The sequence below is a fragment of the Rosa rugosa genome, chromosome 3, assembly GCF_958449725.1.
Source record: "Rosa rugosa chromosome 3, drRosRugo1.1, whole genome shotgun sequence".
Classification (NCBI taxonomy): domain Eukaryota; kingdom Viridiplantae; phylum Streptophyta; class Magnoliopsida; order Rosales; family Rosaceae; genus Rosa; species Rosa rugosa.
This window is the reverse complement of record NC_084822.1, coordinates 5324092-5340848: the sequence shown is the minus strand read 5'-3', so window position 1 is coordinate 5340848 and position 16757 is coordinate 5324092. Positions and strand designations below refer to the sequence as shown.

At 40.5% G+C, this 16757-nt stretch overlaps 2 protein-coding genes across 4 annotated transcripts; one reads left to right on the top strand and one right to left on the bottom strand.

Annotated features, from left to right (window-relative positions):
* Positions 1-3142: 3142 nt before the first annotated feature.
* Positions 3143-6712, bottom strand: LOC133741151 (serine/threonine-protein kinase PBL34-like). 3 transcript variants are annotated; one of them, XR_009861652.1, is made up of 6 exons: positions 6421-6711; positions 6054-6176; positions 4889-5223; positions 4645-4780; positions 4325-4550; positions 3143-3396 (listed from the first exon to the last, which is right to left on the bottom strand). XR_009861652.1 is itself a non-coding variant. In XM_062169099.1 (6 exons), exons 3-6 carry the CDS (start codon positions 5183-5185, stop codon positions 3382-3384), a joined length of 588 nt encoding a protein of 195 aa, XP_062025083.1. In that variant the 5' UTR covers positions 5186-5223; positions 6054-6176; positions 6421-6712; the 3' UTR covers positions 3143-3381. The 3 variants fall into 3 exon arrangements, 2 of the variants coding, with proteins under 2 accessions (XP_062025083.1, XP_062025084.1); XM_062169099.1 differs by having other exon boundaries at positions 4411-4550; positions 6421-6712; XM_062169100.1 differs by having other exon boundaries at positions 4411-4547; positions 6421-6710.
* A 6958-nt stretch (positions 6713-13670) lies between these two features.
* LOC133736360 (uncharacterized) lies at positions 13671-14392 on the top strand. The gene has a single exon (XM_062163817.1). It carries the CDS (start codon positions 13726-13728, stop codon positions 14257-14259), a length of 534 nt encoding a protein of 177 aa, XP_062019801.1. The 5' UTR covers positions 13671-13725; the 3' UTR covers positions 14260-14392.
* The last annotated feature ends 2365 nt before the right edge of the window (positions 14393-16757 follow it).

Genomic DNA, 16757 nt, shown 5'->3' with positions numbered 1-16757 from the left:
TTCGTGCTCACTCCAAGCCTGGAGCTTGTTGAGATCTCCAAACTTAGAGTTTGTAGAGAATTTATGATCGACCACTTACGTCATTGTTTCGATCTAATCCAATACATCTTGGAATTGAATTTCTTGGAAGTGATTATGCTCAGAAATTTCTAATTTCTTAGGAGCGATTACGCTCAGAAATTTTATATGTTTTCGTCGTAGCTTTTTCCGCTTCGAAACTAACCCTTTTTGTTGTTCTCCTTCACGATGAGTAATCTGAACAAATTGGACTTTGCTCCATTGGGAACAACTGGGTCTGAATATCACAGGTGGGTTCGTGATGTCCGCCAGCATCTCAAGGTCGATGGAATCCTGAATACGATTCTCGAGCCTAGCCAGGACGTGCTAACCGTTGAGCAAGCTCAAGCTTTGGAAGCAAATAGAGCAGCCTTAGAGGCAAATAAGACAAAAGTCATCATCCTAATTAATGACTCGTTATATGGATGATTCGCTCCAGTACTAGTGTATGAATAAAGAAGACCCCAGAAGGTTGTGGATCTCACTAGAAGAAAGATTTGGCAACGTCCGTGACTCCCTACTTCCTGACCTAGAAGTGAGATGGCATAGCCTCCGCTTTTGTGATTTAAAGTTAGTTCTTGACTACAACTCGGAAGCACTTCGCATTAAATCCTTAATAGAATTCTGTGGCAAAGAGATCACAGATGCGATGTTGATTGAGAAGACTCTCTCTACCTTTCCGTCTCTGCATTGATGGTTGCTAAGAACTATCGAATCGATGTTACTGCATAACGGATCACAAGGTTTCATGAGCTCATTGGAGTTATGAATGTCGCTGAAAAGCATGACAACATCCTTGTGAAGAACTATAATTCGAGATCCGTGGAAACAGAGCATATTCCGGAATCCAATTATAGTCGTGCCCTTAAGAGATGGTGACTTGATACACATTTACGCAAGCGTACATATCATTGTCAAGATAGGGAAATATTATGCCCAAAGTTTATCGTACCACGGGGATTAGTGGCTAACCTACAATCCTTGGGTAGTCGGAACTAAAGTCACAAGCAAATAAAGAAAAGTAAAATAAATAAAAAGGCTAATCTAAGGCACCAAGCCTTAGCAATGCTCGGCTTTGGTTTTCACCAAAGCCTAATCAAAACTAAAAGCCTAGTGATGACTATTTACAATGAGGTAGTAATTGTCATTAAACATTGTGATTTAATTTTCTAAAAAGACTAAGTCAAAAACTAAATTAACAACAACAATTAAAAACAAAGAAAATAAAAATAAAAGAGAGATAGGTTTGGGTACTAGGGATCACTCTCTAGCAATTTCAATGCAACGAACACATTTCAAGCAAACAAACATATTTTCATGAGAACCAAATCCCGTACTTAATGCCGGTCAAGGCCACTAAGCCGAATTTCCTTAAGGGTATTCACATTTTCGGTTAGGACAAATATGAACTCTCTAATTCATGAGTTAGTACCTTAGTAGGGCTACCAAAACATGAACTAAAGGCCTAGAGCTCTAGAAATTAGGGATTTAAGCATGCAATAGTTACAACCTAAAATTTAACGATTGCTTAGTTCTCTACCTAATGCCGGTTAAGGCCACTAAGTCAATTTCTTTTATTTGGTATCCATTCTTCCGGTTAAGGCAAGAATGAACTCTCTAACCCTAATTATTATGCCTTGTTAGGGCCACAACGTCTAGGATTAAAGGCGAAGGGCACAAGAAAATAGAAACTTAGGCAATCATTCATTCTCGATTAAGTAACTACTTGACACACCACACTAATTACATGAAGCTAGTGAACAAAAGAACCACCAATTGTATCACACATCACAAATCTCAACACATAACAAATAGAGTGGTCAATTCCCTAAATTCATGCATCAAGAATCAATTAACATAGTAATTAGAGTGCACCCATATGAAAATACATTATTTATCACTTGAAAAATATGTTCATTACATCAAAATTGAGCTAGAGTTAGAAACCCTAGCTCCCAAAAGTAACTACTCACAACCCATATTCATGAACATCAAAATTACAAAATTCAAATAGCAAAGAGTAGAGAAGTGTAGGAGAAAACAATGATAGTCACAAATAGCTAGGAAGCTAGCATGACTAGCCTTGAATTACAACTCCCACAAAATACCCAAATCTTGAATCTTGTAGAGATTGAGCCCCTTGATGGATCCTTGATGCTTTGTGTGAGTAGGGGAAAGGAGGGAGAGTGAGAGCAGCCTAAGGCTGCCCCCTGTTTTGGTGCGGCGCTGTAGAAGGGTGTAGATGATAATTAGGTCGTGGTCTCCATATATGTATATATAGGGTGTTGTTCGTGTAGAAAGGAATGGATCAGGTCAATGGCTGAAGTGTAGCCACGTGGTGAAGAGAAAAACAAAGAAGGATATCAGCAAGGTTTAATTAAGCAAAAGGTTTCACTACACCAAAAAATGAATCAGACGACAGTTTTTCACTGTCGTCTGATAAGGCACATTGCTGTTGTCTATCTCAATGCCGTCTGATGGGTGAATCAGACAATAGGAGGTAACTGTCGTCTGAGGAAATTTTGCACAACAGCAACGACTTACATGACTATTGTCTGAACACCAGAAAGAACAACAGCGATGAGTATCTTAACTCTTGTGCAAATCAATTTCAGACAACAGATGCTAGAAGAGAGAAACTTGTGAAGAACAATCAGAAAACATTGGCTTGTAAATAAACTGTTGTCTGAATGAATGTTGTACATCATCTGACTAGCTGTTTACTATTGATTGAATTCAAACAAGACGATAGAATAAGTGTGTAGCCATTGTATATCATTGTTTCATAATATAACATCTTCTAATAAACTGTTGTCTGAAATCAAGTCATACAATAATAGCTTTCCTATTCTCTGTGGTCTTCCTTAACTTCAGACAACAAATTATTTTAATTTTTTGTTGTGTTATATCTAGTTGAACAATTGATTAGGTTTGAAAACTATTGTAGATGGATGGTTCACACAACAGTTTTTTGTTTCTCTTTTTGTTATGTTCATTTGTTAGACAATGGTTTGTTGTTGGTATTGAATTGTCAGCTATAGAAGATAAAAACATACATTCTGCACAATAAAAACAACACATCCACTGATTCCAGAAACGCATCCATTAATTCCAAAAACTATTTCATCCCAACACAGGAATTAACATATCCATTGTTTAGATAGTTTCATATCTGCATTTAAGTGCTACAGACTAGTCTAACAAAAAGTGAAAGTACTTGTACAAAATTTGATTGAAGCTTGAGCATCGATCTCTGATCTTCCCAAGTTTTTAGGTAGTCTTGCATCATATACTAACCGAGTTGAGGACTTGAATGAAGTCTTACTAGCATCCTTGTATCTGCAGTAAGATGAAAAATACTAGGTCAGGTGATGTATACTAAAAAGCAAAGGAAATCCCAAGCCCATTATCTCATCTACCACCAGTCTAGCATGCACTAAGAATAAAAGAATGAAGAATAGGTAGCACAAGTACTCTGAGTCAACATTATAGACTAAAGTGATTAAATGATTTGGAGAAGCAAATGAGAAAAACTGAAATAAGAAGAAATTTTGAAAGTTACATGGAATCCCTAAACTAGGAATATAGGTATGAAAAGTCAAAAGAAGAATAAAACTAGATTTAGGTGTCTTCCTAAACTCTAGCCACGTCAAGCACAAGAACAAGCTAACATAAGACCTTCTTGCAGTCCACACAAGAAACTGAGATAGTTTAACACCCAGAAAAGTATTCAATGTTTTCAGAAAATTATGCTGCAGAAATCCTAATGCATAGAGCTAACTTCGTGATGACATAAATCCTTCGTACGAACTCCAAAAAGAGTAAGACTGATTTCATTTGAAGGATGGGAATGCCTACTTTTCAAGTACTGGTGCTTTCAAGAAAGATTGGACGTAGAAAACTACTGAAAGAAACCGAAAGAAAAAGACAGTACTAGTACTGCTGTGTACAGAAATTCCTGTAGCAGACCTGTAACTTTGAAAAATCATAAGTAATTCTAGAAATTTTTTTTGTAGGAGATTCCAATTCTGAAACGATCTTTAAGATGTCTACTGCAACTTGTAAGAAGATAATAATTTCAAGTTCCCAACCAAACTGTACAGTTTTCAGTAAAAGTGCAACTGGGTCAGAAACTCAGAAACACAAATTCACATTTGCAGAACCTCTTTTCTACCTTGAGTTTTTACCAATGAATCCTAAATAGAAGAGTTGGAACTTAACAAAAACAAACCAAAAGACTCAAAATCAATTGAAAGATATATATCACCAGTTAGACAAACATAGCAAGGACTTTGGAAAAGAAGGAACTTATGGATCTCTCTGCTCTTCTCTACCAAAGTGTTAAGCACATACTACATCCAATAAGATGTTGGAGGTTTTAAAGTCACGATAAATCGCAGGTCTTTCTGCCTCCTCATGAAGAAAAGCAAGACCTTTTGCCGCACCCAATGCAATTTTCATTCTAATAGACCATGGAAGAGGCAGGGACCCTGCTATAATAATAGATGTTATCAGAATACTGAAAGAAAATAGTTCTAAATAGGTGAAATGAACAAAAATTATATTTTCAAAAGAGCAATTACTTACTCCTAAATAGGTGGTTCTCCAAGCTCCCTCGAGGCATGAACTCATACACTAGCAGCCTTTGATCATCTTCAATGCAGTATCCAATAAGTTTTACCAAGTTTGGATGGACAAGGTCACCAAGGAAATTTACTTCAGCCTGTCACAAAGGAAGCCGAACAAAATTCCATGATTAAAAACAACATCGGAGAGAGAGCCAAAGGTTAAAAAGTGAATAATTTAAAAGTTAAGAGGAATATGTCCAAACCGGCCATTCTTTATGACCCTGAAGCCCATCATGATTAAGAGTTTTAACCACAACAGTAAGTCCTGTGCCAGGTTTGACTGGAGCAGTTCCATTTTCTTCTATCCACCCCTTGAACACACAACCAAAACCACCTTCACCAAGAAGACTTTCAGGTCTGAAATTTCTTGTTGCCAATTTAAGATCGTTAAAAGCAAATTTTCGCAACCTTGAAGCAACTTTAAGTTCCTCTTCAAATTTTGAAGTGGATGCATTACTTTCTGTGTTACTAGTGGTTGAGTTAGACACTGCAGTAGCCATCAGTTGGTCTCTGCTTGTATCATTTGTAGATTTGATTTCTGCAAAACCAAATGAAAAAGACAATGGCAATACATTAGACTACTGAAACAAAAGAATGGGTTTCTTATGAAAGTAAGGGGAAAAAAAATTGCAGAGTTGCAAACACATCACAATAAGCAAGTTTCAATCACAGATAGAATTTGTGTAAGAACTTGACTAGAAGAATACACATTGCACAGGAAGATAGACCAACTTGTGTAGTTGATAAGATTCTCAGGAACCCAACACAAAATATAATCTAAATGGAAAAGATTTAGCTATGATATAACTTGGTAAGTGCTAATATGGAGACCATCTAAACTAGTCACCATAACCGACAACCATCTAAATAGGCCATTTATTTTTTAAACCAGTTTATATCTACTCTTTCATGCCTAACTGGCAAATTGAATGAGCACTCTTCTAACCTGTGTCCTGTTGAAGATATTCCTATCCCAAAATCTATCCTCTAACAACAGCTATATCAACTAGACAATTTTCACTATTTTGCTCATTACGTACAATCTGGACTCAAGATATTGTTATCCAGCCATAGGAGATTAGGCCTAATATACATATATAGACTCACTCTCATTTGAGCATTAATTTACACAGCTAGCTAACTAAAAAACAATTATCACAAGTTCAATAACTATTCCGTGTTCCCAAACGGCATTCGTCAAAACAAATTCATACATCTGACTAATATCATTACAAAATTCGCCACATATCATAGAAATCCACAAGTTTAAACACTAAAATTTCGAGTCTGCTAAAACAAATTTAAACATACTAATCAACAGGCTCCACTTTTTACTTAAAAATGAGAGGCCAAAATTAGATAAGAGACCTGAAGCAGAGTCATGGCGTAAGTGATGTAGTTTCGCATCCTCCCTTGGCTCGTAATCCTAATCTCATTCTCATCAATTGGCGTCTTTGCTCTTGGCTTCTCCACTCTCTGGTACCAATCCATCTTTGTTTTCAAAACACCAAACAAAATCGAACCACATCAGAGCCATGCATCAAAATCAAACCGCACAAGCAGCTAAGTCGCAGACTCAGAGACACAAACACACAGGCCGTAGAAAATTTAAACAAAACGCAGGAAAAAGAGAGAGAGTGATTCAGAGAAATTTACAGAGGAAAAAGGAGGGAGTGAGAGAATCGGGAGGAGGAAGAAGAAGAAGAGGAGGAGGTTGGATCTGGGAGAAACATACCGTGTTTTAGGTTGAAAAGATGGCCGGAGATCGAAGAGGGTTAAGGAACAGCAACGGCATAGCTTTAGGGGTCGTGTGTGGTGGTTCGGCGATCTCGATCGAGGGCGGGGTGGCTGGGTTTTGTTCTCCATCGCCTAGGCTATCTTTTGGTGGTGGCAATGCCAAAAGTCAACGGCCGGAAGTCGAGCTTTCCGGCGTGACAGAGAGAAGGTGAGAGGAAGAAGGGGGGAGCCGGGGAGAGAGATAGAGAGAGGGGCGTGTGCGGCCGACAGAGGAAGAAGGAGCAAATGGGCTAGGGTTCTTTCCTTTAAATACTAGTCAATGTGAAATGTAAAATTTGGTGGAATGGAGGGAAATGAAAATTGAAAATTTGGCCAAGTGTTAACTAGCTAGCATATATACTGAACCCTAAAACTCAGACAACATCAATTCAGGTACATTGTCTGAAAGAGAGTGACACAACAGATAACTAACAAACTGTTGTGTGAATTAAAACAATCAGACAACATCTTTTTCAACCATTGTATTAATAGCAATTGCACAACAGAGAAGTAATAACTGTTGTGTGATTAAAAACAATTAGACGACATCTTTTTTCAACCATTGTGTTAATCAACCTTAAACAACCTCAATGTAATAACTGTTGTCTGAATTGATTGATTCAGACAACATCAAAAAAACAACCATTGTCTGATTTACAATTGCACAACAGTAATGTAACAACTGTCGTCTGATTTAAAAATTCAGACGACATAATTTTTTTTGCTGTTGTCTGATTATTTCAGACGACAGTTAAAATGTTTGCTGTCGTCTGATATGTGTTGTCTGATTCATTTTTTGGTGTAGTGTTTGCTTAATTAAATGGTCAACACGTGTGCAGCAACATTTCTTCTTTTATTTTCTTTTATTTATTTATTTATTTCTTTTCTCTTCCACCAACTGCCAACACACGGGCTTCACACTGATGACGTTGACCTTGGTCAACACATTGATCAACTGTTGATTTTTCCTATCATTTTGTCGGAAACTCCATTTTGCTCAATTTTTCGGTCATTTTCTTTCGATTTCCGTAACTCCGCTTATTTCCTACAAGTAAATAAAAAAATAGATTAATTACATTATAATTAACTTGAGGACTAACTAATTTCTAGTGTTTTAGATATAATTATACGCATAAAAATGCGTGTAATCAGAGGGCGCCAAGAGCGAAACCCTAATATTAGGGATACTTCTGGATGTTCTGGTCCATATAATCGCTCTACTTGGGAAGGTAACCGCCAAAATAGGCGAACACGGAATCGAAGAGGTCAACGTGGAAAGAGAGAGGGAGGCAGCACCTCTGGCCTTGTTGGTGGCGCCACCAACACTAAGAGCCATCTAAATGACGTTTTCAAAGTGCCTCAATCAATGGAGTCTAAGCAAAGAGATGTATGTTCTCGATGTGGAGTATCAGGTCATTGGGCACACGGTATTAATTCAAGGACATGAAATAGCCCAAGTTCCCCTTGCTAAATGGCACCTTGATTACTGTCACAGAAACTCTCTACGCTCCTAGTAGCACCTATGAATAGCCAACGGATTCTATGCGAAAACGCATGTAGAGAATGAAAATGAGTTCCTTTGCAATACCTTTAACGATTGCGAACAAAGACGCATCTTAGAGAAGTTTATGTGTCTCTCTAGTCGACTCTATGTCACTATTCGAGCTATTAAATCCAATAAAGCTATGAGAAAAGATCTCTTGGATTTAGACACATATTGGCTTTGTCACAAGAGGATAGGTCATCATAGTCATGATATGATGATCCGTCTACTAAAGACTTCACATGGACATCCTTTCTCTCGAGCGAAACGAAGCATGAATCAAAAGTTGATTCCTGGACTAAGTGTGACCGCCGCCGCTGCCTCAAGCGCCGCCCGCCGTCCACCACCAGCCTAGGGCTGGAACAGTCTCTATCCATGACGTCATGGATGGTGTCCATTATGGTGATGGCACCCTAGATGATGCTGCAACACCAACTTTATTTCAAATAGCGTTTCAGACGCTCAGGCCCAACCAAAATCCTCATTGGTTGCTTCTAAAGCCTCTCGCTCATTTTACAATGCGTGTTCCGTAGGGAAGTTTGGACTGAGACCGTCCTATGTAAAGGATATGAAAATACTCATTATGTTCTTACATAGACTCCATGGGGATTCTGTGGACTAGTTCAACCAACTTGCGAACGTTTAAATATCTCACGATGTTGGTTGACAAGCAAACACGCTGGTCACGTGTTGTGCCATTGTCCACTTGTAAATGTTGCTTATGCTATACTCCTAGCACATATCATATGACAACGGGCTCACTCCCCGGATCATCCTATTCAGTCAATTGGATTTGACAATGCAAGAGAGTTTACATCGAAGACTTTCGATGGTTATTGCATATCACTGGGACTTATGTTGGACATCATATTCTCATGTACACGCTCAAATGGTCTGGCGGAAACGACTACGATGGTAGCCCAAATATTGGTAATGCGCATCAATCTCCTTATATCCGCTTGGGGTGATGCAATATCTTATGCAGCTATGCTAATTCGCCTACGATCCACCACCACTCAATCTATCTATGAGTTACAGCTAGTAACTGGGTACGAGTACCTCATACTTACGCATATTTGAGTGAGTCATTTACGTGCCTCTTGCGCTGCCACGACGCACTACAATGGGTCCTTACAGACGACGAGGCAAGTATGTTGGATATGAGACTCCAACAATCGTCTGCCACTTCATGCCCTTGCTAGGCGATCTCTTCACGGCATGTCTTGCAAATGTCACTTTGATGAGACAGTCTTCCCATCGTTAGGGGGAGATAAGAACACGGATGTTCAGCAGGAATGAAAGAAATTGTCGTGGTTTGTCCCCACTATGTCTCATCTAGATCCCTGTTAAAGTGACGATATCACACATATCTGCTGCAAATATGCCTGCAAGGATGAACGTTCCTACGAGAGGACGTAAGCTCACCCTACATGGAGATAGCATAGCGCCAACGCCATAAAGAGTGACACTCTGGCGTTACAGGCCATGACCCCAGCTAGGATGCGTGGGAGGCCCGTGCATTCGAATGATACTTTAGCACAACCAATCCTTGGATCATCGACACTCAAAATTCGTCTCATAAGAATCTTCCGGATTATGGTTATCGTTGGGGGACGCCTCAATGTCAGAACCTATTCTTGAGAATATATAGCTTTATGAAAATTACACTAGTGTACATGAGACGTGGGATAGAAACTCCATCATAATTGATTATGTAGTCGCGCATTTCGTTGCGCATGAGTTTGTTGAGTCCGATGATATCGAACCATTCTCCGTTGATGAATGAATTCCAACGTAGAGAGATTTGGCCTAAATGGAAAGATGCGATCCAGGTTAAGTTGGATTCTCTAACGAAGAGGAAGGTTTTTGAGCCAGTGATGCCAACACCTCCTAACATAAAACCTGTTGACTAATGGGTCTTCGTTAAAAAGCGTTATGAGAAAAAGAGATAGTAATCTCGCCTTATGGCGCAAGGCTTCTCACAAAACGCCCTGGAATCGACTACGATGAGACATATTCTCTCGTAATGAATGTCATTGTACTCCACTATCCTGTCAGTTTGGTAGTTTCCGAATAACTGAACATGCAGCTTACAAATGTGGTTACTACGTATCTCTATGGGGATCTAGATACGAAGTGTACATGAAGGTTCATGGTGAACTTCATTTACCCAAGTCAAGTGGCTCTAGACCACGGAGCGAGTTTACAATAAGGTTGAAACGCTCACTAAAGTGACTACTTGATTGGGAAGGGATATGTCCGCGCGTTTCTATAACAAATTTCGGATTCTATCGCGGTTCATGTTGGACATGATCTTCATTGGAAGTCCTTAAAGAGTTAATGGAAACCGCTGAACACTTGAAATCCGAGTTTGAGATGAAGGATTTTGGGAGAACACGATCATGTCTCGGTTTGGAACTAGAGCATTGTGTTGATACATGCTTAGGCATTTTGACAAGGTCATGCCTTCAAGTAGGGCTGGGCTCGGATCGGGCCGGGCCCGAAAATTAGTGAAACCGAGACCGAACCCGAAACTGTCGGTTCGGGTTTTTTCTAAAATGAAAACCGACAGAAACCGAACCCATTCGGGCCGGTTCGGTTTTTCGGGCTTTTCGGGCCCAAAATGCCCAGTTCATCAGCTATTCAGCTTTGCCTGTTTTGCCTGTTTTGCCTGTTTTGCCACTCATTTTGGTACTTGGTAGACTGGAATGTATATGCTGTGAAATAAACTCATTAACATAACTGTAATCAATTTGCAATAATCAAGTTTAGCCACAGTTTACAACACAAACTCAAGAGTCAAGAAGACATTCAGATTCAGTTATAATCTGCATCAAATTAACACAAGAGATTGCAGAACCAACCAAATTTCAATGAAAAAAATTAATCTGCCACCAGTCGCCGACTCCAAAGTCCAAAGTCCAAACCCGTCGTGATCGACGACTCGACGAGGTCCACCGCGTCTTCAAGAGCTTCGACTCCAACGACGACTGCAAGATCTCAACCTCGGAACTCGGCAACGTCCTCAAGGCCCTCGGCTCCAACATCCTCGAGGACGAGCTCCAGCGCGTGATGGTCGACCTCGGTGGTCCACTGAGATCGTCGACGACGGCGAACTTCTGGAGGGAGATTTGAGGGAGAGTGGCGGATTTCATAGACGGAGAGTGGCGGAGCCGCGGAGGAGCGAAGACTTTGAGAGTTTGAGGCTTGAGGCTTTGGTTTCGAGAGAGAGAGAGAGGGACTGATGGAGGCTGAGAGAATGAGAGGCTGAGAAAATGAGAGGCTGAGATCGGGTTCGAGTTACCCTAATTCTTTTTTTAAAATATTTAATATATTAATATAACACCCAATAATAGATAGACAAGTGGCAACTCAGGGTATACACGGGTCGGGTTCGGGCTTTCGGTCTATTCATATTTGAAACCCGAGACCGAACCGAGATAATATTTTCGGGTCGGGCCCTAGACCGAACTGATATTTTCAAAATCAAAACAGAACGGATTTGGGCTTTTTGGGTCGGTTCGGGTCGGTTTTCGGGTCCGGACGCCCACCCCTACCTTCAAACACCCCCATGATTGTCTGTAGTCTTGATTCTGAAAAGGATCCTCTTCATCTAAAGGATGATGACGAAGACGTGCTAAAGACAAAAGTGCCATACTTAAGTACAATATGTGCATTATTGTACTTAGCTCAATGCACAAGACCGGACATCTCATATGCTGTGAACTTGTTAGCCAAATATAGCTTTGCGCCAACGCGATGCCATTGGATTGGTGTAAAAGATATCTTTCGGTATTTTAGATGTACGATTGATATGAGCTTGTTCTATCCCTATAGAGAGACGATGGAGTCGGACCCATCACACACCAGGAACGTCGCCAACATTGGCCTGCGTCCTCTATCCCCATCCCAAAACAACATGTGTTTTGGAAGGTTTTGCTGATGTTGGGTATCTCTCTGACCCACACAAAAGTCTTCCCAAACTGGTTAAGTGTTCACCATGGGTAAAGATCATGATATCTTGGAGGTCTACAGAACAGACCCTAGTCGCTATATCTTCGAACAATGCAGAGATTATTGCTCTTCACGATGTCATTCGTGAATGTATATGGATTGTATCCATAATTATCCATGTTCGAACAATTGTGGTTTGAAGTATACCATAGATGAGCCTACAAGCATTTAGGATAATGCTGCTTGTTTTGAACAAATGAAGCGAGGCTACATCAAAAGCGACAACATCAAGCATAATCAGCAACAACAGACTCTCCTCAAGATCAAAGTGAACTAGGTTTGATCTGAGGACAGTGTGGCAGACTTGCTCACTAAGTCATTGCCTAAATTCCACTTTCGAGAAACATGTTGGTAAAATCGTTTGTGGAAGTTATCTGAACTCCCATGACCGTTGTCATCAGGGGGAGATGCAGACATCAGGGGGAGATGTCTACATGTATGGTCTCAAAACGTGAAGGGTGTGTTGTGCTCTTTTTCCCCTTCGACAGAGGTTATTTTTGTCCCACTGGGTTTTTGTTACTCGGCAATGTTTTTAATGAGGCAACGAGAGGAGCACCACATTTGGGCGACACAAGGGGGAGTGTTCAAGTAAATCCAGAATATGTGTCTGGCCCAAACTTTAGGTTACTTGACCTAGTTGTAATAGGGTTTTGAATTAGAGATATTCTTGGAGATATTCATAGATATCCGATTAATTGTACGATTTTCTTTCCTTCTACAACTCTGATTCTATGTCTTGTAATCCTCTATATAAAGAGACCCCTATTATCAATGAAAGTATGACTCAATTCTCTCCCAATTCAGTTTTCCTTAAACAATAAGTAATATGTATGAAAAATACCTTTGTCAAAACAAGGATATAATATTTTATTTCACTACTTTGTCAACATTAATTGAATAACATGGGTGGAATTGTAATGCAATTTTGAAATCTTGAAAAAAGACTTCTAATGTTTAAATCTTATCATTGTAAATTTTTTATATTTTAAAAAATGAAAGGAAATTTTGTGTTTGTAACGAGCCATGCCAGGCCTATAATGGACTCGGACCGAGCCGGATCTATGGATCAATATACCTCAGCCCAGCCCATAATTTTGGGTAGTGCCGGACTGATTTTAAACGTGCTCGGCCCGTGTTAGCTCAGACTTAGCGGCCTGTTTGCCACCTTTAAGTAACACATACCTGCATTTGTTTATAGCACTACCTTAACCAAAATATCTATTTTCATTTGATGAAGGTTGCAAACTTGTAAAAGTGAGGATTCTCCTTGGCTCTTTGCGAGTCAAATTGGCTTCTCTAATCTTAAAAGCCAAATTTGGCAGTACAAATATGGTACAGCAGCTGCTGATAGCAACAAATCAAAATGTGAGTTTAGCCAAGTTAGACAAAGAAGGGTCAGCCTCTTCACCTTTCTTGAATTATTAGAATGATGTTTTGGTCACATTATATTGGATTGTAATCTACTCTATTGTATTTATTAATTTAGAATATATTTGAACCTTTCACATGTCCCATACTCCTTTTCAAATTTTGATATGGTTCGCACGTCTGAATCAGCAGCTGACTGCTTCTTCTACAGCTACTTCCAAATAACAACTCCAAATTCCAAGTTTATATACATACCCATTCAGATCGATAACTCTACCCCATCAGTTCACATTTCCTGAGTTTTCCTAAGAAACTAACTAAATAAGCAGTAGCAACAACATGAGGACTGCAAGCAAAGCAAAGAAGCAAAGCAAGTTGATGCGCTTTATTTCTACACCCATTAGGACCTTAACAAAGGCCAAGAACTTCTACATGAGGAACCTCGAAGATTGTGCAGGTAAGGTGGGTTATGGTGGTGCAGGTGTCAGTGGTTACACCGCTTCGAACGTTCACTTGCCTAGGAGCTTTAGTGTCAACTCTTCAAATTCAAATGGTGATAAGGATTTGAAGCAGCTACGCAGATTAACCGTTTCGACAAAAAAGAACAACGATGTGAAGAAAGATGGTAACAGAGAAGCTGGAGGTTCCGACACGCAGAGAAGGCCGATTGTTAGAGAACGTCCCATTGTCAAACAACGCACAATGAATAGTGGGATGGGCATGAGGAGTTATAGTGTTGGCTTGAAAATGGGAAGGATTGATGAAGAAATAGCTTCTACTTTTGAGGAAGATGATGAAGTCGATGTCAAGGCGGATCTGTATTCAAGAAGCAGAAGTTATGCTGTTAAAAATAGAAATGCTGGGTTTGTATAAATGTAAAAATGTATACGATAGGGAAGAAATGGTGTGGGATTTTGAACCTATTCGATCTCTCTACCAACTCCGTTGTTTATTTGTTACTAGCTCTTTATTCATTGAGAAACGATACATGCAATATTTGACAAAACTAATTGTCCCAACAAATGCAATTAGAAGGGTTTCATAATGTATATGGGATGAAAATGAAAAGCAAGATGTAAGAAAACCACATCCATTTCTTGTAGGCTTGTAGCAATTCTACTTATTTTAGCTGCCAAAATTCACGAGAATAAATGTGGCGGAATTGACCAGACTGCTCTGGCTTCCTTGTGCAGAAAATGCTTAGGGATTGTTTACCCTTAGGTGTTGTTTATTAACATGAAATGAGAGTGGGAGAAAGAGGAATCACGCTCATCCTTCTCCAATTTTATGTATAAAGGAGAATCAATATAGTATGAGGCTCACTACAAAATCATGAATGATTCCTTCAATTTCAATCTCTAGGATTTAATCAAAAAAAAAAAAAAAAAAAAATCTCTAGGAAGGAGTACATCGTGCACTCTTCTAAAAGAATAAAATCATCATATGGTATCCGAATTATCACGAAATGCATTTTTTGGTACCTACAAATTTTTAAAGAGTCTAATGGTACATGTACTATCATTCTGTTAGCTTCTATAGTACTTCTGTCTATTATTCCGTTAAAAATGCCTACGTGGCGGTCATGTGACACTCATGTGAGTAAAAATATAAGGGTAAAATAGTCTTTTCATTCATAATTAAAATTATAATATTTATTATATTGAATATCTATAATTAAAAAATACTTTGACACTATTTAAGGATATCTCTATTTGTGTTTGGCCCAAACTCTAGGTTACTTGACCTAGTGGTAATAGGATTTAATTAGAAGGATCTAGAATCCTAATCAATGTAGAATTACTTTCCTTGTATGATTGAGATTCTATGCATTGTAAACCTCTATATAAAGAGGCCCCTATTATCAATGAGAATACACAGCAAATTCCTATCAATTTCAGTTTCTCTACAACACGTTATCAGCACGAAGCCCTAACCCTGAAAACCCTAATTTCGTAACCTTCGAAATCCTGAAACCACCACCCTACATATCGAAGCCCCAGTCCCAAGGAGCCCAGAACCGGCGGCGGAACCACCGGAACCGGCCGGAATCAACCTGAACCGGCCGTCGGAAAAACTGAACCGGCCTCTGCCTCCTGTGCCTGGCCCCTGCAGTCCCTGCCGAGAAGCTGCGCGCATCTGCCGAGGAACTGCCGAGAGCCTGCGCGCATCTGCCGAGCATCTGCCGAGTATCTGCCGAGGAGCTGCCGAGAGCCTGCGCGCATCTGCCGATACCTGCCGAGACGAGTGCCTACCCCTGCCGACAGCCCCGCACGCACCTGCCGACATCTGCCGACAGCCCCGCACGCACCTGCCGACATCTGCCGACACCTGCCGAGCCCCTGCGCAGCCACTGCCGACAGGCCCTGCACATCCTCCGCACAGCCCCTGCACAGCCCCTGCAGCAGCCCTGCAGCAGCCCCGCACGCCTCCGTACAAGCCCTGCACCGCCCAGCCTAGCTCCGGCCACCACCTCCGGCCACCAGTTTCCGGCCACTTTTCCGGCGATCCCCGGCGACCTTTTTCCGGCCATCTTCAACGTCTTTTCCGGTCAAGTTTTCCGGCTATTTTTTAAGGTAAACTTTTCTAAAAGTTCCCGTTTTTTGAAGTTTTTCAATTTCTTCTTCTTTTTCTCGGGGACTTCCAACATCCCTTCTTCTACCCCCCTTTCTTCTTCATAGGGGAGACCAAAAGCCGAACTGTGGGGGTTCGTGCTCACTCCAAGCTTAGAGCTTGTAGAGTCCTCCAAACTTAGAGTTTGTTGAGAAGAAAACGATCGACCACTTACATCGTCGTTTCGATCTAATCCAAAAACCCCTCTTGGAATCGGATTTTCTTGGAAGCGACTACGCTCAGAAAATCCCTAATTTCTTGGAAGCGACTACGCTAAGAAATTTTATAGTTTTTCGTGGTAGCCTTTTTCGCTCCGAAACTAACCCTATTTTCTTGTTGTTTTTCAGGATGAGTAACCTGAACAAGTTGAGCTTCGCTCCACTAGAGACAATAGGCGCAGGATACCACAAGTGGGTCCGTGATGTGCGCCAGCATCTTAAGGCTGATGGGATCCTGAGTACGATCCAAGAGCCAAGTCAGGACGTGCGTACTCCTCAACAAGCTGCTGCTTTTGAAGCAAATAGAGCTACGAGAGAGGCGAATGAAGCCAAAGCCATCATTCTCATGACAAGGCACATGAATGACGCGCTCCAAAATGAGTACCTCAATGAGGAAGACCCAAGAAGACTATGGGTAGAACTCGAGCACCGTTTTGGCAACGTCCGTGATTCCCTGCTTCCAGACTTAGAAGTGAGATGGTCTAGCCTCCGCTTCTGTGATTTCAAGTCTGTACTTGACTACAATTCAGAAGCACTTCGTAT

Excerpts from the sequence above, each read along its gene's own strand:
- LOC133741151 (XM_062169099.1), bottom strand. The coding sequence starts at position 5,185 with ATGGCTACTGCAGTGTCTAACTCAACCACTAGTAACACAGAAAGTAAT. Across the intron at positions 4,781-4,888 it reads AGGGTCATAAAGAATGGCCG|GCTGAAGTAAATTTCCTTGG; the intron begins GTTTGGACATAT and ends CCTTTGTGACAG. Across the intron at positions 4,551-4,644 it reads GGAGAACCACCTATTTAGGA|CAGGGTCCCTGCCTCTTCCA; the intron begins GTAAGTAATTGC and ends CTATTATTATAG.
- LOC133736360 (XM_062163817.1), top strand. The coding sequence starts at position 13,726 with ATGAGGACTGCAAGCAAAGCAAAGAAGCAAAGCAAGTTGATGCGCTTT.